The following is a 26,816-nucleotide window of genomic DNA, read 5'->3' as shown; positions in this document are numbered from 1 at the left end:
AAAAATGATAGGTTCTTGTAGGTTTTTGACAGAATTAAAGTGCAAAAGCTAGCAAAAACAAACTTAATTTTGAGACTACTTTTTCTTAATTTTTATTGATCATTAAAGCACTTATTTATACAACTTATATAAACAGAAAAAGCATAAAGAATGCAGATAAATCTGCTGCAGTTACGTAATTGAAACTTCCAGAAAAATAGCAGAAGAATAGGTCAAGCCTAACAGACTTTGACAACTTCAATTCCACATTTGTTTTATTACATCTCAAACTTCAGCAGCTCCTGGGGCATCATTCAACAGTTCTACTAGTTAAATCAATAGTTATCAAGTTGACTTGCCAAGGATGACCATATAATTAAGATTGCCCCTGTCCCCACTCTATTTTCTCCATTCATATTATTTAAGTCTTTGCGAGAAAATGTTTCAATTTCTTACATTCCTGTGGACCCATATGATGTTGATTGAAGTCTTTGGAAGAAAATGTTCAAGTGGGGAGGGTAATTACACAGTAATTTCAGAATATTATGTTATGTTGTTTATGTAGTGCTTCAAATTAATTACACAGTAGTGTAGAAAATATTATGTGCAGAACAACACTAATCTATTTTTATTAGGTAATTAAGAAATAGTAGATGACTTGTCTAGTGTGTTTTGCAATTCTTCGTTTGTCAAGAGTAATAACACACAGAAAAAATACCCTAACAATTCGTCACTTGTCTTGTGTGATTCCCTAATAATTTTGTGGAAATACCCAAGTAATTACATGTTTCCTGTTCTCAGAAGAAACATTCATGGCAGAAACAATTGTTTTCAACATAGCAAGTAAAGTTCTGGGGAGCTTAGGCTCACTTGCTATCAATGAAGTTGGATTGGGATGGGGACTTGATGAGGAGCTCAAAACACTGGAAGGCACCTTGTCCACCATCAAAGAGGTTCTTTCATATGCTGAGGAGAAGCAGGGGAAAAACCACGTGGTAAAAATATGGTATGAAAGACTCCAAGCTACTTTCTATGAAGCAGATAACCTGCTCGATGAATTCCAATACGAAGCTTTGCAACGTCAAGTACAGTCAATGAAGTTAAATCATCATCATCATAGCAGGAGCAGCATTCGAATACAAAAGCTGGTACGTAAATTCTTTTCATGTTGTTCACACTTGAATGATTTCTGATTCAAATTTGAAATGGGTAGTAGAATTGAAAAGATCAAAAAGAGATTAGACATGATTGGAGAAGATAGAATTAGATTTTTTCCCATCATCACAATAACAGAAAGTAGACAAACTCATCATAATAGCACGGGTAGCACGTCAGTCTCCTCCAACGTAAATGAGTTCGAATTTTTTGGAAGGGCAAATGATAAACTACAGATATTACTACTTTTAATGACCCCGCAAGCTGATTGTGACTACATATCTGTCATCCCCATTGTTGGCATTGGAGGGATTGGCAAGACCACTTTCGTTAAAATCTTGTACAATGATGAAGCAGTAGTTGAGCATTTTGGGATGAGGATTTGGGTGAAAGTAGCACAAGATTTTAATGTTAAGCACGTGTTGCAAAAAATTATTCAATGCATAGCTCATTCTCCTTGTGCTGACTTCAATTTGAGACAGTTACAGACAATCCTTGCAGAAAAATTGGACGGTAAGAGATTTTTACTCATCTTAGATGATGTATGTAATTGTGATAACCGAGATTGGGTTAAGTTCTTAAATTTTTTAAGACATGGTAACAACGGAAGTAAGATCATAGTGACTACACGTGACAAGTCAGTCGCTTCGACAGTGGGCACAGTCCCCATGCACAATTTAGAGAGTCTTTCTGACAACGATTGCCACGAATTGCTGTGGTTTTGGGCATTTCATGAAAACATTGGAGAATAACATGTAAACCTCTTAGAAATTGCAATGGAAATTGTGGAAAAGTGCCACGGATATCCTCTTGCAGTAAAGACTTTAGGCAACTTATTGTTTATGAAGGATGATGAAAATGAATGGTTGTATTTAAAAGACAAAGAACTATGGGAATTGGAGCAGAACAACAAACATGACATTTTGCCCATGTTACGATTTAAGTACAACCCGTTACCTACTGATTTTAAACGTTGTTTCATATATTGTTCGATTTTTCCAAGAAACTATGAAATCGAAATTGACAAATTGATTCAGTTGTGGATGGCGCAGGGGCTCATTCGATCATCTGATTTAAATCATGAATTGGAAGATATTGGAGCTGATTATTTGAATCGATTATGTTCCATATTTTTCTTAGAAAAGATTGAACAACATGGCAATTTATCAAATACGTGTAGAATGCCTGGGATCATTCATGATCTTGCTGTATATATGGCGAATGAAGAGTGCATAAGTACAGCAAATTATCGTTTTGGATCAATTTCTAAGACGGTTAGCCATGTATCATTTCATGATTCTGATTGTTCAGGGGAAAAAGAGCTCACAAAGTCATCGTTCAAATTAGAGAAAATGCGGACTGTTCTATTTCCATTTCATGCAGTGGAAGCCACTGACGAAGGCTTTGTTGATGAATGCATCTCGAGGTTTAAGTATCTGCGCGTGTTTGATTTGAGTAACTCATCTTTTCGAAAGTTGCCTCATTCTATTGGAAATTTGAAGCATTTGAGATTTTTAGACCTTAGTGGGAATGCAAATATTGAGACTCTCCCTAATGCCATTTGCAAACTGTACAATTTGCAAACTTTGCAAATCGAATACTGTGTGAAAATTCGAGATTGCATAAAAACATAGGGAACCTTATCAGTCTCAGGCATTTGTACTTAACCACACAACAGAGTTGTTTGCCAGAGAGACAGATCCGACGCTTGACCTCTCTTCAATCCTTTTGAATTATAGGATGTGGAAACCTAACATCTTTGCTTGAAGGGATGCAACTCCTCACCGCGCTCACAACGGTGACCATCGCAGCGTGTCCCAAATTGACCTCTCTACCAAGTACCATGAAGAACCTAGCCAACTTGAGGAATCTTGAGATTAGTAATTGTCCGAATCTTAGCCTGGCAAGGTGAGAGGAGTTCAGAGGCCTTAGGAGGCTTCAATAAATTGAAGGGTACAAGATTATATGAGTTTGTGGCTGTCCCAGGTGAGTCAATTTCTTTGAACTCAAAAGTATTGCTTATATTTTTTTTCTTTCTAGCATTAACTGCTGCTTCTGATGGGCTTTTTGACATTGTCTTAGTGCATGTACTGGAAATTTCATATCAGTAAGAGAACCAACCAATGAAGCATGAAGTGACAAGTGTTCAATGGAAAACCAACCGATGAATGGCTTGTATCTGAAAGGGAGGAAGGAGTTGTTATCTCCATCAAAAGCACTTGACCTTAGTTGCCTCTAGGATTCTTCTATTAATGTTGTTTTGTTGGGTGTGAACTTAGCTGCATTTAGGATTCTGCTATTAATGTTGTTTTGTTGGGTATGTTGTCTATATAGTGTTCTTGTGAAATACTTTTCTAAGCATTGTGTTTCTCATTATTGTTGTTATAGAGCTACTACTTTTTAGTAAAAGTTCCTAATGGCTCTGAATTGTCCGTCTCTGCCTCCATAGATTAACTAACATTACACTAATTAGCCTGCTGTAACTAATATTGCACCTGGCTTTGAAATGTAGTTAACAGTAAATTCTGCCACGGCACACCCACCAAATTTTACTGCATTTCTGTCGCTCCAAATAGCCCAAAAACCACAACAAACAGATCTTCAATGTGCACAGAATCCGATCACAGAATCGGATAACTCTCTTATATAGAGTGGAATCCACACATTTAATGGGTAGGAGTCAAACACCGTTCCTCTATTCTTTAGATAGTCTCCCAATCTTGAAATCCACATAATTTCCAAACCTCAAAGAGGCAAAATATCAATCCAGCAAGCAATATATATCAGATTCTGGAGCTCCATTACATTATTACATACCTCACAAACACTACCCAAGATAAAACCTTTGAGAAGGTAAAAAAGCTTCTAAACACACAACTTTGAGAAAAAATAATTTTTTTATTTTTAATTAATATAATTTTAGATATAAGAAATTCATTAATTACCTTAAGAGATTCTGAGGGCATAACGAAATATTGGGTTAGGACAAATTTCACTTTATACCAAATCTTACTTTTCCTGCTGACTTTGTAAGTATCTCAATCAAATCCTTAGATTTTAAGTCAAGTTGCAATTGGGCTCGATATTATAATACGGTTTTAAAAATTCACGGAAAAACTAAATTGAGATTTTGATAAAAGTACGGGTTGCTAAGGATTAAATTGGAGGGATTAAAGTGGAGTTTTGGTTAATGTGTTGTGGTGCTGAGTGTAATTAATACTATGAAGTACATGTTCTTAGTTTTTTGAAATGGTGTTATACTAATAGACCCAATTACAACTTACCTCAAAGTTTAGGGGATTGACTAAAACAATTAAAAAATTACGAGGCAAACTAAGATGGAAGTAAAGTGCAAGAGTACAAAATGAAATTTATCATATTGGGCTATTTATTGTTTAAGGTATTCTCATTAAGAGGTGTTATGCATTTATGACTCTCTTAAGTAACTCTATCCAACCCCATAAAATAAATATATATGTATATATATAAACTAAAATTTTATGGCTAATGTATTTTTTGCCACTTATTTTGAAGACATAATAAAATAAAAAACAAACAAATTAAGTTAAAGTTAATATAATTTTGACATGACACGTATACGATCAACACGACAAGACGGACACCCTCCTAAATGGGACCATTTTGGGCTGGTGCCAAGGCGAAGCTGCTAATGCTTGGCATATGGGATCTTGACAACTAAACTAAAAATGAACAATATATCATTAAACTCGAATATTTCTATGTCTGGAAATATCCTTGTAATTCCCATTCAATATCACCTTCTATAAATAAAGAAACATAAATATCAAAAAACTCTATTCATACATAAAATTTATACTAAAAACTTCACAAAATAAACACAATTTTTGCGTATCTTGTTGAAAAAGAACTTCTAGATCAGTTTTTTGTTTACTCTATAAATATTCATTAAGATTGAAAACAGTCTAGGATGCTGAGTGAGTTCGTTCTCAGCTATAAGAATAACTATTTGCTTATAATCTTATATTTGATCTTCTTGATCATCAAGAACATTCATGGCTGAAGCAATTCTATTCAACTTAGCAAGTAAAGTTGTGGAGAAGATAGGTTCTCTTGCTCTAAGGGAAGTTGGCTTGGCATGGGGTCTTGAAGATGAGTTGAAAACACTCGAGGCCAGGGTGTCGATGATCAAGGCGGTGCTCGTAGATGCTAATCAGAAGCAGCAGCAGCAGCAGCAAGGAAACAACAACCTTGTCATAAGCCTATGGCTAGAAAGACTCGAAGCTACTTTCTATGAAGCTGACAACGTGCTCGATGAATTCCACTATGAAGCTTTGCGACGCAAAGTACAGTTAATGAGGATAATGAATCATAGAAGCATTGGAATACAGAAACTGGTACGCATATTCTATTCATGTTCACACACACTTGATTTCCGGTTTAAATTTAAAATGAGTCGTAGGATCGAAAAGATCAGAAAAAAATTAGATATGATCGTAGACGATAGAACTAAATTTCATCCCATAGTCACAAAGGATCAAAAAAAAACTGGAACTGATCATAAGGCGGCCAGCACGTCACTCTCCTCCAATGCAAATGAGTCGGAATTCGTTGGGAGGGACAACGATAGAGCAAGGTTGTTACAACTTATAATGTCCCCTAGTGTTGACCACAAGAACATATCTGTCATCCCCATTGTTGGGATCGGAGGCGTTGGCAAGACCACTCTGGTTAAATTGTTGTTCAATCACGAAACCGTAGTCAGGCATTTCGACTTGAGGATTTGGGTGACAGTAGCACAAGATCCTAACGTTAAACGTGTGATGCAAAAAATTATTCAACGCATAACTGATTCTAATTCGCCTTGCACTGGCCTCAATTCGAGTAAGATAAAGAAGCTCATCAAAGAAAAATTGCATGGTAAGAATTGTTTGCTCGTCTTGGATGATGTATGTGATAGTGATAACCGAGATTGGCTTAAGTTCTGTAACCTTTTGAGAGGTGGGGGTGCCAAGGGAAGTAAGATCGTAGTGACTACACGAAGCAAATGGGTTGCTACAACTGTTGGCACAGTTCCTATATACAATTTAGAGAGTCTTTCGGATGAAGATTGCCATGAATTGCTTTTGAAATGGGCGGGTTGTCATGAAAACTTGGGGGAAGAACATGATGGGATTGCGAAGCTCTCAGAAATTGCAAAGGAAATCGTGAAAAAATGCCACGGATGACCTCTTGCACCGAAGACTTTAGGTAACAATCTGTTTATGGAGACCGATGAAAGTAAATGGTTGGATTTAAAAGAGAAAGAACTATGGGAATTGGCGCAAAAGAAACACGACATTTTGGGCGTGTTAAGATCAAGCTACAACTCACTACCGACTGACTTGAAACGCTGCTTCATATTGTAGACACCCCATTTTTGACCGTCCTCAAGACTTGGACGTCACTGTTTGAACACTCGGTGATTATCCTTGTTTGTGTTCGTTTGGAGTTCCCGGAGGCCTCGGCTCGCGCGCCTTGTCTCAGGATCTCCAAACTTGACCTTTTAGTGTCTGGTTTTGCACCAAACACTTGCATCTTGCCTTTGAGAGGCAGAGTGGGGCTTGTAGACCATCCCCACCCATCACCGGCAGTGGCTAGATGCCACCGGCTGGTCTTTGCTGCCACCGGCAATATAGTTTGCCGGCCGGCACTCTTTGTTGCCGGTCAGCACTATTTTGTGCCGGTCGGCACTTTGTTTGGCCAAGATGGCATTTTTTGCCGGCCGATTGCTGTTCATCTGCTTTTGCAGATATTTTTGGACAGCTGTATAGCTTTTGGTCCCCTCCATACACGTGTATGGAGGGATCTCCCTCTTGCAAAGCTTGTCTTGTAAGCTTTACAAGAGACATATAGAGAGAAGCTCTCTCTAAGGCAAGAGGAGAGCTTTTAGACATTTTTGAGAGAGAAAATACAGAGGAGAGCTCTGGTTTTCTAGGGTTAGGGTTAGACATACACAACCTATCTCTCTTTTCCTCTCATTTTGCATACTAGGTGTTTTGTGTCTCATTATTGCACACAAACACCTAGTGTTTCACCTTCCTCTTGGAACTGAGGTTCTAAAGAGTGTGTTTTGAAGTTTTTGTCTTGGATTCAAGCTCAAGGAGGCCATTGGAGCACCTTTGTTGAAGAGGACTACAAGGGTGAGATCTTAGTTCTTTTTTTCCCCACTTTTGCATTGATTTTCTACTAGTCTTAGAGCTGTTTTTGTGATTATTGTATAACATAAAAAAGTTCTATTTTTAAGCCCTCTTTATTGTTTATTAAGGGTGTTTTGTTGTTTGAGGGTTGTTGACCACCCTTAGGCCTCAAAAGGCCTCATTTTGAGCCATTTTGTGTTAGCTCCGGGATTTTGGTGTTGAGGTCTCTTCACCACTGAAATCTTGAGGGATTTCAGTGGTGAAGATGATGCTTTGAAGTCCCAAGAAGGAGAGGGCCACCCCCTCTCCTTGTTGTCCTTGAAAAGGACACATTTTGGCCTCCTAAGGAAGCCTATGCTTGAGTGTGTGTTGAGCATATTTGGTTTGTTTTTCATGCTTATATATCCATGATATAACATGATTTCAAGTTGGTTTTGGAACTTCATGCATGTTTAGCATAGTTGCCATGTAATGCCCTATTTGTGCCTTAACATGTTCTAGGTTGTTAGCCTTTGTTGGAGCATGTTTTAGGCTTGTATTTGTGAAGTTTATGTGCTTATTTTGCCATGTTTTAGCTCTGTCCATAGTCGTTTGGGTTGATCTTTGCATGCATTATATAGCTCTTTTGTATTTGGGCTTGTTGGCCTTGAGTATGTGCATGTGTAGCATGCCATCTTTGCATTGTTTTGATGATTTGGAATCATCCTACATGCTATTTCAGTCCCATTTCCATGCTTGTTGGATTGCCTTGCATGTCTCTTTAATGCTTTGAAAGCATGTGTTGCAATGCTACATGTTTTGGTGTTTGTGCATGCCTTTGTTTTGGAGTCATTTAGATGCCATCTAAGTGGTCCTTGGGTCTTGTATTGATGCCCCAAAACTCTGTTTTTGGTTGATGATTGCATGCCATGTTTGGTCATGATAAGTGTAGTTCAATGCATCATTGATTTACCTTGAACACTTGGACTACTCTTTGCATGTTTTGGCTTGATTTATAACTTGATTTGGCATCATTTTATAACATAATTTTAGGGCTCATGTTGCATGCTAATTAGTCCATGATTCCTCCTTTCAAGTGTGCTTGAATGTTGCTCATTTTGTGCTTAAGTGTTGGCCCTTATGTGCATGTGTGTGTGTATGCCATTTAGCCCTCACTCTTTAGCACTTTTGGCTACCGTTTTAGGCCTTTTTAGAGCTGCCTAATTCATGTTTAAGTCCATCTTTGCACTCATTTGTATTGCCATATGCATGCTTGTATGCTTGCATGAGTTAATTGCCATGCCATGTTGCATTCCTAGCTTGTATGCCTAGGTTGCATTGCATTTTGCATGCATGCCTTGTTCCTTGAATTAGTGATAGGAATAGGGCCTAATTTGTTTGATTGGTTTGCATTGCATTTGAAACCAAAGTTGCATACTTGGTTCTTTGGGCCATCATGCATAGAAATGCGTGATTGGTGGTCCAAGAACCGAGGCACATGTCCCTTTGAGTCATTACAATGATAAGAGACATGGTTGGTGCATACATGCCTTGAAATATGCTGCCATGCCTTGTTTTGCCCTCTGTTGCTGTGAGTTGCAGGTTCTGCAGGAATACTCTGCCGACCGGCAGTGTAATGTGCCGACCGGCACTATTTTCTCTGCCGACAGCTTCAACTTTGTGCCGATGGCCATACAACACTGCCGGTGGAAATTCCATCTAGCCGGTGATGATACCCTCTGTCCAAGGATGTAGTCCTGAGGTTTTGACAACCTCCAGAGGAGGAAAGGGAGGAAAACAGAGGCAGCTTGCGCATGGTGGCGCGCTTCCCGAGGCGTTTTCCCGCTTTATTTAATTAGTTAATTTGTTAATTAATTAATTTGTAATATTTAATTAGCTTGCGTAGTTAATTAATTTGTAATATTTATTCGGTCCCTCCGAGCGAGGGCAAATCTGTAATAAGTGTGTATGGGTGGTGTGTATGTCTTCCAACCTCACTTCTTTCTTCCCTTTTATTTACCTGCTTATGATGGTAGATTAGGGCACGTTTAATTTAGCATACCTCATGCTATGCATGCGTGCATCCATGCATTTGTATTGCATGCATTAGGCTCGGTACATCACGCTAACGGCATTTGTACTTCAATTCAAAAATTGACTATGTGATAATTGTGCATTTTCACATGACATGTCTAGGATTAGCCGAGCCTATCTTAGCGACATTTTGTATGCGATGCATTAGGCACTTCACATGGACTTGGATCATGCATGTTTGCTAACAAGTTCTTTGTTTTGGCACGGAGTACTATGTAAGTATTTCCGCTTTAGCATATCGCATGAGTGTGAATGCTACCATGACAGCATGCTTAACATGTGGCTAGATGCTTATGTGTTAAACTGTTTTGAATGCCTGTGGGTGAAGGCCGGATTGTTTGAGTTGGAAAAACTCGTTGAAATCCGTATTTTAGCCTACTTGCGAGTAGCAAATTCCAAAGCATTTTCAAACCAAACGGATATGCAATGTTTATTTCCAAATTAGGCAATCTAGTCTATACTTGTTTGCTGTGCGCATAACATAGTAATTCTAGGCTAATAAATGGAATAAGAACACGTAAAGTTTTCAAAAACGGATATCACGGTTAGTAGAGGCCGGTCTTCGGACCGGGCGAAAGGGGGTGCTCATAGCTGACCTTCCCCGATCGTACCCAAGCTCCCGAGCCGAGACAACTCCGGTGATGACGGACATGTGGCCTTCGGCACCGAGTCAGGGTTTCCTAAATTCTCCCATTTTAAAATATTTAGGTGGCGACTCTGTATCTGGCAAAGCAGTCCATGTTTGGCACTACTTTTTCAAAAATCTGTTTCTCAAAACGATTTGCCAGATTTGGACTCTTTGGTTCAGATTAAGAACCGTGACACAAATCGAGTCCGAACTGTAGCACGAGGCCTCCCACGCGGGCGCTGTTACACATATATTGTTCAATCTTCCCAAAAAGCTATGAAATTGAGATCGATAAATTGATCCAGTTGTGGAGGGCGCAGGGGATCATTAAGTTATGTGGCCTAAATCGTGAGTTGGAAGATACATGGTATTGATTATTTGGGTCGATTATGTTTCATATTTTTCTTAGAAAAAATTGAAAAACAACACGGCAATTTATCAAATACCTGTAGAATGCATGAGATCATTCATGATCTTGCAGTATTTATGGCAAATGGAGAATGCTTAAGTACTGCAAATTATCGTTCTAGTTCGATTTGTGAGAGAGTTAAGCTTGCATCATTTCTTCATTGTGATTGTTCAGGGAAAGAAGGTATAGCGACCCCGGTCTTTTCCCGTTTGATTATTGTATCCGGACTTAGGTTCCGTAGATTCTGTCATTTTATAATTGTTGTTGTTGTCCCTTATTTGCTCATTTGGACTTATAGGAAGTGTTGGGCAGGTTTGTTTCAGGTTGGTTGGGTTTAGAAACCAAGTGTTGCTGTCCAGAATTTTGGATCTTCGCTCGAGCGAGGAGTTTGTCGCTCGAGCGAGATGTTGTTTTGGTTTTTCGCTCGAGCCGGGGTTTGGTAGCTCGAGCGAGAGCTTGCGTCTGGTTTGGACCTGTAGCTTTGCATTCTTGGCTCGAGCAAGCTTTTCTTCGCTCGAGCGAGTTAGTTCGTTCTTCGCTCGAGCAATAGTTCCTTCGCTCGAGCGTGAGTCTGGTTACAGACCTGAGGGTTTGAGTTCTTCGCTCGAGCGAGCTTTTGGGTTGTTGGCTCGAGCAAGGTTTTCTTGGCTCGAGCGTATCTTTTCTGTGTCTGGTCGCTCGAGCGACCAAGTCTTCGCTCGAGCGAGCCTGTCAGGTTTAAATAGGCAGCAACGTGTTTCAGATCAGTTTTTCATTCCCTTTCAGATTCCAAAACCCTAGGTACGAGTTCTCTCTCCCTCTACACACCTTCTCTCTTAGGATTGATCTACTTAGAGTGAGTTTCTACCTTAGATCCTTTATTAAAAAGGTAGAGTGGGTCGAGGGCTTCCATTTAATCTGAATTGTTGGTAGTTTGGAGCACTTTGGAGTTTGGGCTTTCATCTCCATCTTCTCTTTTGGGGCTATTTCTTCGAGGTAGGGATTTCCTACTCCATTTTATAGGTTTTGTTCTAAGTTTTGGTATTTTGATATGTTGGGGATACTTTGGTAAATTTTGGAAAAAACTCTAGTTGTATTATTTAATTAATTTGTATAATTGATTCATGGAATTGGGAAATTCATTGATTAAATGGCGTAGTTGGATAATTTGAATCATTTGTCTATTGAATTGTTAACATAGTTATTTTCAGTTTAGAAATAACTGTTTTGGGCTATCGGTGGAGGATAGTCGTGATTGTTGTAGACATTGCATGTGGATTAGGAATAACTGAAACTAATCACATTGGTTAAGTCATTAATTTTGACTATTGCATTGATACAGAAAATACGTGTATTGATTGAGCATTGCATTTGCATTTGCATATATTGTTTTGTGTAGGAGGAGATAGGGGATGTACTCCACGGTTTAGGGGAAGATAGGGGATGGACCTCTAAACCGGATTTTGTTTGGGAGGAGATAGGGGATGGACTCCATTAGCATCACTTTTATGTGTGCTTATTTATATAGAAGTGTTTTATTGATACAGCACTAAAATGTGTATCAATCTGGAAGTATGAAGTGTTTTGATTTGAGCTTGAGTCTCATTTGTTGTTGATATTGGAGGGATGTGAATATGATTTATGTAATTCACTGTTGTAAGTTTGGCCAGGTTCTGAGCCTTGTTGATAAAATTGGAAAGTAAAACGTGTCTTAGACAATAGTGTCATGAGACTGTAAAATGGGGTAATTGATTATCTTGGTTAACCATCTGTTGAATGCTATTGCTTTATTCATTGCTTATATGTGATTTAGTATATTTCTACTGGGCTGTGGCTCACCCTATATGGGAACATCATTTTCAGGTTCAGGTGATAAGCAACCTCCAAGGACTTAGCTTGGAAGGGACTTGGATTTTGAAGACTATCTTCAGTTAATTGTCTTTATTTATTAGTACATGTAAACATCCAAGCCTAGGGCTTTTCTTGTATTGAGTTAGAACTCATCTTTTTGTATCCAAGAGTTGGCTTGGAATGATGTAAGCCTGCAGGGCATTTTATTTGATGTTACATGTAATGCTTTTATTTGGTAATACTCTGATGAATGAATTAATAAATTGTTTTCTTTAAATAATGCATGTCAATTGTATATATATAATGGGTTTATTTTGAGGGCGTGACAACTTGGTATCAGAGCCAGGTTTGAATACTTTGGGTACGTGGGAAGTGATTAGTATCACATTGGGTTCGTCTCGTTTAATAGAGACTTAGTGTAATGTTTTATGCTTATATGATAACATGTTTATGTGATTATGTGGGTATGGAATGTAGTTTCTAGGATGTTGATTGGACCTTGAGTTTCTTATAGTCTTGTTGGAAAGGCACTTGATCACTGCTGCTTCCAACCGGAACTATAGTAACGCATTGGGACTATCATTATTCCGGGAATGAAATTCGTAGGTGCTTATGTGATTATGTGCTTACGTGGAATGAATTATTGTTGTCCAATGCATTAGGACGCGAGTGTTTAGCTTCGGCACATCTATTAATGTGCTAATGTCTGTGTTTCCTTTATTAGGATGTTAGGACGAGGACGAGGACGCGGTAGGCGTGGTAGGCCGGGTAGGCAGGAGGTGCCTGTGCCAGAGGAGATTCCGGTAGTTCAGGAGGGAATTGGCCAGGCCAACGTGGCCGAGCCAGTAGGCCAGCAGGCTATGGGCGCTCTAGCCCGAGAGATAGCAGGGGCATTCAGGGAGTCAGTAGGCATCCTCAGAGCTGAAAATCAAGCTCGGGATGTTGCTGCAGATGTAGGACCTTCTTTTCTGAAGAGGGAGTTCTTCCGGTCTAACCCGGATGAATTTGTGGGTGATCCTAAAGAGCCGCTTAAGGCAGATGAATGGCTTGAACAGACAACGAAGATGTTTGAGATGCTTGGCATCGAAGACGAGGGGTTGAAAGTGACCTTGGCATCTTTTCAGTTGAAGGGGGATGCGGGTCAGTGGTGGAAGTTCACTAAGGGTCGTATAGGAGCTACATGGGAGGCTTTTGTGAATGCTTTCCAGGAGAAGTTCTTATCTCCAGCAGTTAGGGAAAAGCTGAGAGACCAGTTCTGCCAGCTTAAGCAGTCGAGTTCTTCAGTGGCCGAGTTTGAGGCTGCATTTACTAGCTTGTCCAGGTTTGCACCTGAGTTGGTGGCGTCTGAGGAACGCCGCTGTATTGAGTTTGAGAAGAAGTTGAGGCGTGGACTCAAGCTAAGAGTTGGGGGAACTATGATTCGGGATTATGGGCGTATGGTTGATGCTGCAGCCCATATGGAGATCATGATGCAAGAAGAGGAGGAAGGACAGAAGGGCTCCAAGAGGAGTCAGGATGGTCAGAGTGATGGTAGGAGACAGAAGGGTTTTAATCCCCAGCAGTCTCAGAGTAGCTTTTCTAGATCGACTTTTCCTGTGCCGAGTGCTAGTTCGGGGAAAGGCAGTCAGGGAGACATTACCTGTTTCAAGTGTGGCCAGCTGGGCCACAAGTCTCCAGTTTGTCCTCAGAGGGGAGGAGTGCAGAGAGCAGCATCAGCTTCGGCTCGATCTCAGAGCCAGAATCAGGGTAGAGGCCAGCCACTCTCGTGTTATCAGTGTGGTCAGCCAGGGCATATGAAGAGGTATTGCCCGCAGTTGGGTGGCACACCTGGTGCATCTGGTTTGAGGCCGATTCAGGGTCAGCAGCCAGCTCAGTCGGGTCAGGCCTCGAGGGCCAATCAGGGGGCTTCATCGTCCCAGTCAGTGCAGCAATCTTGTGCTCCTAGGGGTGAGCAGGTTGATCAGAGGTCGTCTGGGCGTGTGTATGCTGTTACCGCGCAGGATCTTGTACCGGCACCATCAGTTGTGAGAGGTACCTTCTTGTTCTGCAACTCGGTTGCTAATGTTTTGATTGATACGGGTGCATCTTATTCCTTTGTGTCTGCTGCATTTGCATCTGTTTTGGAGTTGGAGTTAGCACAGTTAGCATCACCTATATGTGTAGTGTCACCTCTTGGGGGTGAATTGATCTTGAAACAAGGTGTTAGGGGTTGTGATATAGAGGTTGATTTTCATAGAATTCCATTTTCCTTTGTAGTTATGCCTATGAGGGTTTCGATGTTATTTTGGGTGTGGACTGGTTATCGTCATACCGGGCAGTTATTGATTGCTACCGCCAGAGGGTCACTTGTTGTACCGTGAGCGGAGAGTATTTTCATTTTCTGGGGGACCGGGTCGGTGATGTGTTGCCACCGGGGTATGTTCCACGAGGACGAAGTGAGCTTAGTGGTCTACTTGCTAACCTTTCGATTAGTGAGGATGATGAGACTCAGATTGTGTTGCCAAGGGTGGTTTGTGAGTACTCGGACTTCTTTCCCGAGGATCTTGTTGGTTTGCCACCGCATCGAGAGATTGAATTCTCTATTGACCTAGTGCCCGGCACGCCACCAATTTCTATGGCACCTTATCGTTTTGCCCCAGCCGAATTAGTTGAGTTGAAGATTCAGCTCCAGAAGTTACTAGACAAGGGTTTTATACGTCCTAGTGTTTCGCCGTGGGGAGCACCGGCCCTCTTTGTTAAAAAGAAAGGTGGTGCTTTGAGACTTTGTATAGATTACCGGAAGTTGAATCGGGCTACGGTTAAGAACAAGTACCCTATGCCTCGTATAGATGACCTGTTTGACCAGTTGAAGGGTTCCCGTTGTTTCTCTAAGATAGATTTGAGATCGGGTTACCACCAGTTGAGGGTCAGGGAAGAGGATATTCCGAAGACGGCATTCCGTACGCGGTATGGCCATTATGAGTTTTTGGTGATGCCATTCGGGCTCACCAATGCACCGGCAGTCTTTATGGACTTGATGAACCGGATCTTCTGGGAATTCTTGGATCGGTTTGTAGTCGTTTTTGTGGACGACATCCTTATCTATTCGCCTTCTGAGGAGGAGCATGAGGCACACTTGAGGGTGGTGCTTGAGTTACTTAGAGCCCATAGGCTGTATGCCAAGTTTGGGAAGTGTGAGTTCTGGCTGAGGGAAGTCAAATTCTTAGGCCACGTGGTATCCGGGGAAGGAGTGTCTATTGATACATGTCAATGATATATATATATATATATATAATGGGTTAATTTTTAGGGCGTTACAACTTGGTATCAGAGCGTACCGGGTTTGAATACTTTGGGTACGTGGGAAGTGATTAGTATCACATTGGGTTCGTCTCGTTTGATAGAGACATAGTGTAATGTTATATGCTTATGTGATAACATGTTTATGTGGTTATGTGGGTATGGAATGTAGTTTCTAGGATGTTGATTGGACCCTTGAGTTTCTAGTAGTCTTGTTGGAAAGGCACTTGATCACTGCTGCTTCCAACCGGAACTATAGTAACGCATTGGGACAATCATTATCCGGGAATGAAATTCGTAGGTGCTTATTGATTATGTGCTTATGTGGAATGAATTATTGTTGTCCAATGCATTAGGACGTGAGTGTTTAGCTTCGGCACATTTATTAATGTGCTAACATCTTTGTTTTCCTTCATTAGGATGTCCGGACGAGGACGAGGGCGCGGTAGGCGTGGTAGGCCGGGTAGGCAGGAGGTGCCTGTGCGAGAGGAGATTCAGGCAGTTCAGGAGGGTATTGGCCAGGCCAATGTGGCCGAGCCAGTAGGCCAGCAAGCTTTGGGCGCTCTAGCCCGAGAGATAGCAGGGGCATTCAGGGAGTCAGTAGGCATTCTCAGAGCTGAGAATCAAGCTCAGGTTGTTGTTGCGGATGCAGGACCTTCCTTTCTGAAGAAGGAGTTCTTCAGGTCTAATTCGGTTGAATTTGTGGGTGATCCTAAAGAGCCGCTTAAGGCAGATGAATGGCTCGAACAGACAACGAAGACGTTTGAGATGCTTGGCATCGAAGACGAGGGGTTGAAAGTGACCTTGGCATCTTTCCAGCTGAAGGGGGATGCGGGTCAGTGGTGGAAGTTCACTAAGGGTCGTATAGGAGGTACATGGGAGGCATTTGTGAATGCTTTCCAGGAGAAGTTCTTATCTCCAGCAGTCAGGGAGAAGCTGAGAGACCAGTTTTGTCAGCTTAAGCAGGCGAGTTCTTCAGTGGCCGAGTTTGAGGCTGCATTTACTAGCTTGTCCAGGTTTGCACCTGGGTTGGTGGCGTTTGAGGAACGCCGTTGTATTGAGTTTGAGAAGAAGTTGAGGCGTGGCCTCAAGCTGAGAGTTGGGGGAACTATGATTAGGGATTATGGGCGTATGGTTGATGCTGCAGCCCACATGGAAATTATGATGCAGGAGGAGGAGGAAGGACAGAAGGGCTCCAAGAGGAGTCAGGATGGTCAGAGTGATGGTAGAAGACAGAAGGGTTTTAATCCTCAGCAGTCTCAGGGTAGCTTTTCTAGATCGACTTTTCCTGTGCCGAGTGCTAGTTCGGGGAAAGGCAGTCAGGGAGACATTACCTGTTTCAAGTGTGGCCAGCTGGGTCACAAGTCTCCAGTTTGTCCTCAGAGGGGAGGAGTGCAGAGAGCAGCATCATCTTCGGCTCGATCTCAGAGCCAGAGTCAGGGTAGAGGCCAGCCACTCTCGTGTTATCAGTGTGGTCAGCCAGGGCATATGAAGAGGTATTGCCCGCAGTTGGGTGGCACACCTGGTGCATCTAGTTTGAGGCCGATTCAGGGTCAGCAGCCAGCTCAGTCGGGGCAGGCCTCGAGGGCCAATCAGGGGGCTTCATCGTCCCAGTCGGTGCAGCAATCTTTTGCTCCTAGGGGTGAGCAAGTTGATCAGAGGTCGTCTGGGCGCGTGTATGCTGTTGCCGCGCAGGATCTTGTGCCGGCACCATCAGTTGTGAGAGGTACCTTCTTGTTTTGCAACTCGGTTGCTAGTGTTTTGATTGATACGGGTGCATCTCATTCCTTTGTGTCTGCTACATTTGCATCTGTTTTGGAGTTGGAGTTAGCACAGTTAGCATCTCCTATATGTGTAGTGTCACCTCTTGGGGGTGAATTGATTTTGAAACAAGGTGTTAGGGGTTGTGATATAGAGGTTGATTATCATAGAATCCCATTTTCCTTTGTAGTTATGCCTATGAGGGGTTTCGATGTTATTTTGGGTATGGACTGGTTATCGTCATACCGGGCAGTTATTGATTGCTACCGCCAGAGGGTCACTTGTTGTACCGTGAGCGGAGAGTATTTCCATTTTTTGGGGGACCGGGTTGGTGATGTGTTGCCACCGGGGTATGTTCCGCGAGGACGGAGTGAGCTTAGTGGTCTACTTGCTAACCTTTCGATTAGTGAGGATGATGAGACTCAGATTGTGTTGCCAAGGGTGGTTTGTGAGTACTCGGACTTCTTTCCCGAGGATCTTGTTGGTTTGCCACCGCATCGAGAGATTGAATTCTCTATTGACCTAGTGCCCGGCACGACACCAATTTCTATGGCACCTTATCGTTTTGCCCCAGCCGAGTTAGTTGAGTTGAAGATTCAGCTCCAGGAATTACTAGACAAGGGCTATATACGTCCTAGTGTTTCGCCGTGGGGAGCACCGGCTCTCTTTGTTAAAAAGAAAGGTGGTGCTTTGAGACTTTGTATAGATTACCGGAAATTAAATCGGGCTACGGTTAAGAATAAGTACCCTATGCCTCGTATAGATGATTTGTTTGATCAGTTGAAGGGTTCCTGTTGTTTCTCTAAGATAGACTTGAGATCGGGTTATCATCAGTTCAGAGTCAGGGAGGAGGATATTCCGGAGGAGGATATTCCGAAGACGGCATTCCGTACGCGGTATGGCCACTATGAGTTTCTGGTGATGCCATTTGGGCTCACCAATGCACCAGCAGTGTTTATGGATTTGATGAACCAAATTTTCCGGGAATTTTTAGATCGTTTTGTAGTCGTCTTCGTGGACGACATCCTTATCTATTCACCTTCTGAGGAAAAGCACAAGGAACACTTGAGAGTGGTGCTTGAGTTACTTAGAGCCCATAAGCTTTATGCTAAGTTTGGGAAGTGTGAGTTCTGGCTAGAAGAGGTCAAGTTCTTAGGCCATGTAGTTTCTGGGAAAGGAGTGTCTGTTGATACATCCAAGACTGAGGCAGTGCAAGATTGGGCACAGCCTAAGAGTGTGTTTGAGATCCACAGTTTTCTGGGGTTAGCTGGGTATTATCGCCGGTTTGTGAAAGATTTCTCCAGATTATCTTCGCCTTTAACTAGGTTGACTCGGAAGGGAGTCAAATTTGTATGGAGTGAGACTTGTGAAAAGTCGTTTCAGGAGTTGAAAGTTAGACTAACCACCGCTCCAGTATTGATTATTCCAGAGAGAGGGTTGGGTTATGCAGTCTATTGTGACGCCTCACGAGAGGGTTTGGGTTGTGTATTAATGCAAGAAGGGAAAGTAGTTGCCTATGGCTCACGTCAGTTGAAAATTCACGAGCAGAATTACCCTACGCATGATCTAGAGTTAGCAGCTGTGATATTTGCCTTGAAGATTTGGAGGCATTATCTTTATGGTGAGAGATTTGAGGTATTCTCGGATCATAAGAGTCTGAAATATTTGTTTACACAAAAAGACTTGAACTTGAGGCAGAGGAGGTGGATGGAGTTCATAGAGGATTATGACTTTGAGTTGCATTATCATCCGGGAAAGGCCAATGTGGTGGCCGATACCCTTAGCAGGAAACCTGTTGGTGACATAGCTAGTATAGCCATCCGAGAATGGGAGATGTTGGGTGCACTTGGGGAGTTTGATTTACTTCTGGGCGAATCCGTTGAGGCTGCGGCCTTGTTTTCTGTTGTTGCACAGCCTACACTTGTGACTCGAGTGTTAGAGGCTCAGAGAGGTGACCTTGAGGTAGAATCTCTCCGTGAGAAGATTTCTGGTGGGAAGGTTGAGAAGGGTTTGACGGTATATTCCGACCTGAGTGTGAGATACCGAGACCGTCTGTTTGTGCCGGAGTCTTGCCGAGAGGAGGTACTCCGAGAGTTTCATCATTCACGCCTTGCGGTGCATCCGGGAGGCACTAAGATGTATCGGGATTTGGGTCGCCAGTTCTAGTGGCGGGGTATGAAGAGAGATGTAGCAGCTTTCGTATCTAAGTGCCTTACTTGTCAGCAAGTGAAGGCCGAACATCAGAGGCCGGCGGGTTTGTTGCAACCCTTGCCTATTGCCGAGTGGAAGTGGGAACACGTCACTATGGACTTCGTTGTGGGTCTTCCGAGGAGTCAGCGGGGTAGTGATGCTATTTGGGTGGTTGTAGACGGGTTGACTAAGTCGGCGCACTTCATTCCTATGCGCGTGAGAGATTCGGTAGATCATCTTGCCGACCTATACATTCGGGACATAGTGAGGTTGCACGGGGTCCCAGTGACGATCGTCTCAGATAGAGATCCTCGTTTTACTGCCAGGTTGTGGCAGAGTTTGCAGAGTGCCTTAGGCACTAAGTTGACCTTTAGCACGGCTTATCATCCTCAGACTGACGGGCAGTCCGAGCGTACTATTCAGATCCTTGAGGATATGCTTCGGGGTTGTGTTCTAGACTTTAGTGGGTCATGGGAGAGGCACTTGCCGTTGGTGGAGTTTGCCTACAACAACAGTTTCCAGTCTAGTATCGGTATGGCACCATTTGAGGCCTTGTATGGCCGACCGTGTAGATCTCCTGTTTGTTGGGCCGAGGTGGGTGATGCACCTCTGTTGGGTCCAGAGTTGGTGAGGGAAACGACGGAGAAAGTTGAGCTTATCCGTAAGAGGCTTGTTACAGCACAGAGTCGTCAGAAATCTTATGCAGACCGTAGGAGGAGACCTTTGGTGTTTGAGTTGGGTGATCGTGTCTTTCTGAAGATATCACCTAGGCGGGGTTTGATGAGGTTTGGGAAGAGCGGGAAGTTGTCCCCTCGGTTCATTGGTCCATTTGAGATCCTTGAGAGGATTTGTGAGGCTGCTTATCGTTTAGCTTTATCGCCGCAGTTGTCCGGAGTACATGACGTGTTTCATATGAGTATGCTTCGGAAGTATGAGCCGGATCCATCACATGTGTTGGATTGGACCGATTTAGTGGTTGATGAGGATGTCTCATATGAGGAGAGATCGATTCGAGTCTTGGATAGGCGGGATCAAGTTTTGCGAGGCAAAACCATCCCTTTGGTGAAAGTTTTGTGGAAACATCACGGAATGGAGGAAGCCACTTGGGAACGTGAATTGGAAGTCCGCCAGAAATATCCGGACATGTTTGTTGATTTGTAATCTTATAATTAGATTCTGTTATATTGTTGAATTTAAGAGCTTTATATATGTCTTAAGTTGTAAAACATTGAATTTGTCTTGGTAAATGGGTGTATCTTGAAACTGGCTTCATTATAGAAGTTTAGTGTAACATTGCATCTGTTGAGTACATTGTTGAATGTGTTGTATATATCATGCGATAGAATATGATATGGGAATTGTTAACACTGAAAGGAATAATGCATAATAATGATACAGGTTGAGATATATGTTGTTTTATATATATTGTGAGATACCTCTTGATAAAGAGATGTAGTGACCAGTATTGGGTCAAGATGTTTATTGTTGTTATATAATATCTTTGAGAATTGAGAAGAAAAAAAAAAAAAACTTGTTTTGTTTACAAACTTATGCTTAATTTCGGGGACGAAATTCTTTTAAGGGGGGGAGGTTATAGCGACCCTGGTCTTTTCCCATTTGATTATTGTATCCGAACTTAAGTTTCGTAGATTCTGTCATTGTATAATTGTTGTTGTCGTCCCTTATCTTCTCATTTGGAGTTATAGGATGTGTTGGGCAGGTTTGTTTCAGGTTGGTTGGGTTTAGAAACCAAGTGTTGCTGTCCAGAATTTTGGATCTTCGCTCGAGCGAGGAGTTGGTCGCTCGAGCGAGCTGTTGTTTTTGGTTCTTCGCTCGAGCCAGGGTTTGATCGCTCGAGCGAGAGTTTGCGTCTGGTATGGACCTGTAGCTTTGCATTCTTGGCTCGAGCGAGCTTTTCTTTGCTCGAGCGAGTATTTCTTGTGTCTGGTCGCTCGAGCGACCAATTCTTCGCTCAAGCGAGCCTGTCCAGTTTAATTAGACAGCAGCGGGTTTTGATCAGTTTCTCATCCTCTTTTTAGATTCCAAACCCTAAGGTCCGACTTCTCTCTCTCCCTACTCACCTTCTCTCTTAGATTTGATCCACTTAGGGTGTGTTTCTACCCTAGATCCTTCATTAAAAAGAGTGTGTGAGTCAAGGGTTTCGTTTTAATCTGAATTGTTGGTAGTTTGGAGCACTTTGAAGTTTGGGTCTTCATCTCCATCTTCTCTTTTGGGGCTATTTCTTCGAGGTAGGGATTTCCTACTCCATATTATAGGTTTTGGTCCTAAGTTTTGGTATTTTGATATGTTGGGGGTTGTTTGGTAATTTTGGGAAAAACTCTAATTGTTGTAATAAATTAATTTGTATAATTAATTTAGGGAAAATTGGGGAATTTAGTTGAGTTCATGAAATTGAGGAATTTATTAATTAAATGGTGTAGTTGATTTGTTTAATCACTCACCTATGAAAATGTTGGAATTATAGTAGTTGATTCATTTATTTCCTGTTTACAAATAACTGTTTTGGGCTATCGGTGGAGGATAGCTGCGATTGTTTTAGACACTGCATGTGGATTAGGGATAACTGAAACTAATCATTGATTAAGTCATAAATTTTGACTGTTGAATTAATACAGACATTATGTGTATTGATTGTGTGTTGTATATGTTATGTGTTTACATACATTGTTTTGTGTGGGAGGAGATAGGGGATGTACTCCACGGTTTAGGGGAAGATAGGGGATAGACCTCTAAACCGGATTTTGTTTGGGAGGAGATAGGGGATGGACTCCATTAGCATCACTTTTATGTGTGCTTATTTATATAGAAGTGTTTTTATTGATACAGCACTAAAATGTGTATCAATCTGGAAGTATGAAGTGTTTTGTTTTGAGCTTGAGTCTCATTTGTTTGTTGACATTGGAAGAATGTGAATCTGATATATATAATTCACTGTTGTAAGTTTGGCCAGGTTCTGAGCCATATTGATAAAGTTGGAAAGTAAAACGTGTTTTAGACAATAGTGTCATGAGACTGTAAAATGAAGTAATTGATTATCTTGGTTAACCATCTGTCGAATGCTATTGCTTTATTCATTGCTTATATGTGGTTTAGTATATTTCTACTAGGCTGTGGCTCACCCTTTATGGGAACATCATTTTCAGGTTCAGGTGATAAGCTACCTCCAAGGACTTAGCTTGGAAGGACTTGGATTCTGAAGACTATTTTCAGTTGTTTGCTTTTATTTGTTAGTACATGTAAACACTCAAGCCTAGGGCTTTATTTGTAATTGAGTTAGAACTCATACTTTTGTGTCCAAGTGTTGGCTTGGAAAGATGTAAGCCTGCAGGGCATTTAATTTGATGTTACATGTAATGCTTTTGTTTAGTAAGACTCTGATGAATATTATAATGAATTATTAAAGTGTTTTCTTTAAATAATGCATGTCAATGATATATATATAATGGGTTAATTTTTAGGGCGTTGCAATACCCCGCCACCAAAACTGGCGACCCAAATCTCGATACATCTTAGTGCCTCCCGGATGCACCGCAAGGCGCGAATGATGGAACTCTCGGAGTACTTCCTCTCGGCAAGACTCCGGCACAAACAAACGGTCTCGGTATCTCACACTCTGGTCGGGATACACCGTCAAACCTTTCTCAACTTTCCCACCGGAGATCTTCTCTCGGAAGGACTCTACCTCAAGGTCACCTCTCTGTGCCTCTAACACTCGAGTCACAAGTGTAGGCTGCGCAACAACAGAAAACAAGGCCGCAGCCTCAACAGATTCACCCAGATGCATATCAAACTCGCCAAGTACACCTAACATCCCCCATTCTCGGATGGCTATACAAGCTACATCACTAATGGATTTCCTACTAAGGGCATCGGCCACAACATTGGCATTCCCCGGATGATAGTGCAACTCAAAATCATAGTCCTCAATGAACTCCATCCATCTCCTCTGCCTCAAATTCAAGTCTCTCTGTGTAAACAGATACTTCAAACTCTTGTGGTCCGAGAATACCTCGAACCTCTCACCATAAAGGTAGTGCCTCCAAATCTTCAAGGCAAAGATCACTGCTGCTAACTCTAGGTCGTGTGTAGGGTAATTCTTTTCGTGAATTTTCAACTGACGTGAGCCATAAGCTACCACTTTCCCCTCTTGCATCAACACGCAACCCAAACCCTCTCGTGAGGCATCACAATAGACTGCATAACCCAGTCCTCTCTCCGGAATAATCAAAACCGGAGCAGTGGTCAATCTAACCTTCAACTCTTGGAACGACTTTTCACAAGTCTCACTCCATACAAACTTGACCCCTTTCCTCGTCAATCTGGTCAACGGCGAAGCTAGCCTGGATAAATCTTTCACAAACCGACGGTAATACCCAGCTAATCCCAGAAAACTGCGGATCTCAAACACACTCTTAGGCTGCGCCCAATCTTGCACTGCCTCAACCTTGGATGCATCAACAGACACCCCTTCCCCGGATACCACGTGGCCTAAGAATTTGACTTCCCTCAGCCAGAACTCACACTTCCCAAACTTGGCGTATAGCCTATGGGCTTTAAGCAACTCAAGCACTACTCTCAAGTGTTCCTCGTGCTCCTCCTCAGAAGGCGAATAGATAAGAATGTCGTCCACGAAAACGACTACAAATCGATCCAAGAATTCCCGAAAGATCCGGTTCATCAAGTCCATAAAGACTGCCGGTGCATTGGTAAGCCCGAATGGCATCACCAGAAACTCATAATGGCCATACCGTGTACAGAATGCAGTCTTAGGAATATCTTCCTCCCTGACCCTCAACTGATGGTAACCCGATCTCAAGTCTACCTTAGAGAAACAACGGGAAACCTTCAACTAGTCAAACAGATCATCTATACGGGGCATAGGGTACTTATTCTTGACCGTAGCCCGATTCAACTTCCGGTAGTCTATACACAATCTCAAGGCACCATCTTTCTTTTTAGCGAAGAGGGCCGGTGCTCCCCACGGTGAAACACTAGGACGAACAAAGCCCTTATCCAGCAACTCCTGGAGCTGAACTTTCAACTCAACCAACTCTGCTGGAGCAAAACGGTAAGGTGCCATAGAAATCGGCGCCGTGCCGGGCACTAGATCAATAGAGAACTCTATCTCTCGATGGGGTGGCAAACTAACAAGGTCCTCGGGAAAGACATCCGAGTACTCACAAACCACCCTCGGCAACACAATCTGGGTCTCACCACACTCACTACTCTCGAAGCTAGTAAGTAGACCACTAAGCTCACTCCGCCCTCGCGAATCATACCCCGGTGGCAAAACACTACCAACCCGGTCTCCCAAGAAATGGAACCACTCCCCGGTCAAGGTACATAACGTGACCCTCTGGCGGTAGCAATCAATAACAGCCCGGTATGACGATAGCCAGTCCATACCCAAAATAACATCAAAACCCTTCATGGGCATAACTACAAAAGGAAAAGGAAGCTTATGGTCGGCGACCTCTATATCACAACCTCTAACACCTTGTTTCAAGATCAGTTCACCCCCAAGAGGTGACACTACACAAATAGGAGATGCTAACTGTGCTAACTCCAACTCCAAAACAGATGCAAATGCAGCAGATACAAAAGAATGAGATACACCCGTATCAATCAACACATTAGCAACCGAGTTGCAAAACAAAAAGGTAGCTCTCACTACTGATGGAGCCGGTACTAGATCCTGCGCGGTAACAGCATACACGCACCCTGTAGGCCCCTGATCCACCTGCTCACCCCTCGGAGCATACGACTGCTGCACTGACTGAGATGACGAAGCTCCCGGATTGGCCCTCGAGGCCTGCACAGACTGAGCTGGCTGATAACTCTGCGTCTGCCTAGAACCAGACACTCCTGAAGTAGCACTCAACTACGGGCAATACCTCTTCAGGTGCCCAGGTTGACCACACTGATAGCAAGATAAGGGCTGCCCTCTGCCCAAACTCTGACTTTGGGGTCTAGCTGAAGAAGAAGCAGCTCTCTGACCTCCGCCCTTCTGCGGGCAAACCGAAGACTTGTGACCCAGCTGGCCACACGCAAAACAAGTCAGGCCTCCCTGACTGCCTCTTCCCGAGCCTGCACTCGGCACCGGAAAGGTCGATCTAGCAACTCCACCTTGAGGCTGCTGAAGGTTATAACCCCTCTGTCTCCTGCCATCACCCTGACCATCCTGGCCCCTCTTGGAGCCCTTCTGCCCCTCATCCTCCTCCTGCATCATGAGCTCCATGTGAGCTGTAGCATCCACTAAATGTCTATACTCTCGGATGTAAGACCCACCAACCCTCAACTTGAGGCCCCGCCTCAACTTCCGTTCAAACTCATAGCAACGGCGTTCTTCGGACGCCACCAACTCAGGTGCAAACCTGGACAAACTAGTGAAAGTGGCCTCAAACTCTGCCACAGACATACCCTGCTGATTAAGCCGGCTAAACTGATCCCTCAGCTTCTCCCTAGCCACTGCAGATAAGAACCTCTCCTGGAAAGCATTTACAAATGCCTCCCATGTACCACCCACACGAGCCTTCTCGTACTTCCACCATTGACCCGCATCTCCCTTTAGCTGGAAGGATGCCAAGGTCACTTTCAGTGCCCCGTCCTCGATGCCAAGCATCTCGAACGTCTTACTCATTTGTTCCAATCACTCGTCAGCCTTCAGTGGCTCCTTTGGATCCCCAACAAACTCATCCGGGTTAGACCGGAAGAACTCCCTCTTCAAGAAAGAAGGCCCTGCCTCAGCTGCCTGATTCCCAACTCTGAGAATACCCAAAGCTCCTGCTATCTCTCGTGCCAAGGCACTCATAGCCTGCTGACCCGTTGGCTCGGCCACATTGGCCTGACCAACTCCCTCCTGCACTGCCGGAACCTCCTTCGGTAAAGGCATCTCCTGCCTACCACGCCTGCCACGCCTACCGCGTCCTCGTCCTGACATCCTAATAAAGGCAACCAAGACTATTAGCACATTCATAAATGTGCCGAAGCTATAACACTCACGTCCTAATGCATGGACAACTGTAATTCATTCCACGGAAGCACATAAACACATAAGCACTTACGAATTTCATTTCCGGATAATGATAGTCCCGAGGCGTTACTAGAGTTCCGGTTAGAAACAGCATTGATCAAGTGCCTTTCCAACAAGACTCATAGAAACCCAATGATCCAATCAACATCCTAGAAACTAAATCCCATACCCACATAGTCATATAAGCATGTTATCAATTAAGCACATAACATATGACACTACACCTAAGTCTCAATCAAGCGAGACAAACCCATTGTGATCCTAATCACTTCCCACGTACCCAAAGTATTCGAACCCGGT

At 42.9% G+C, this 26,816-nt stretch overlaps 3 protein-coding genes across 3 annotated transcripts; all 3 read left to right on the top strand.

The window, feature by feature from the left end:
- Positions 1-791: 791 nt before the first annotated feature.
- Positions 792-1,886, top strand: LOC145800154 (disease resistance protein RGA2-like). Its single transcript, XM_082889795.1, has 2 exons — positions 792-1,127; positions 1,206-1,886. The coding sequence occupies exons 1-2, from the start codon at positions 792-794 to the stop codon at positions 1,884-1,886; spliced, it is 1,017 nt and encodes a 338-aa protein (XP_082745921.1).
- A 24-nt stretch (positions 1,887-1,910) lies between these two features.
- On the top strand, positions 1,911-2,768 carry LOC145800153 (disease resistance protein RGA2-like). Its single transcript, XM_082889794.1, has one exon. It carries the CDS (start codon positions 1,911-1,913, stop codon positions 2,766-2,768), a length of 858 nt encoding a protein of 285 aa, XP_082745920.1.
- Positions 2,769-5,168: 2,400 nt separating this feature from the next.
- LOC145800152 (putative disease resistance protein RGA3) lies at positions 5,169-6,341 on the top strand. Its single transcript, XM_082889793.1, has one exon. The coding sequence runs from the start codon at positions 5,169-5,171 to the stop codon at positions 6,339-6,341; it is 1,173 nt and encodes a 390-aa protein (XP_082745919.1).
- The last annotated feature ends 20,475 nt before the right edge of the window (positions 6,342-26,816 follow it).

This window comes from Camellia sinensis, chromosome 10 (genome assembly GCF_055761805.1).
Source record: "Camellia sinensis isolate YWXY chromosome 10, ASM5576180v1, whole genome shotgun sequence".
Classification (NCBI taxonomy): domain Eukaryota; kingdom Viridiplantae; phylum Streptophyta; class Magnoliopsida; order Ericales; family Theaceae; genus Camellia; species Camellia sinensis.
The sequence above is the reverse complement of the archived record's forward strand: the minus strand, read 5'-3'. Positions and strand labels throughout refer to the sequence as shown.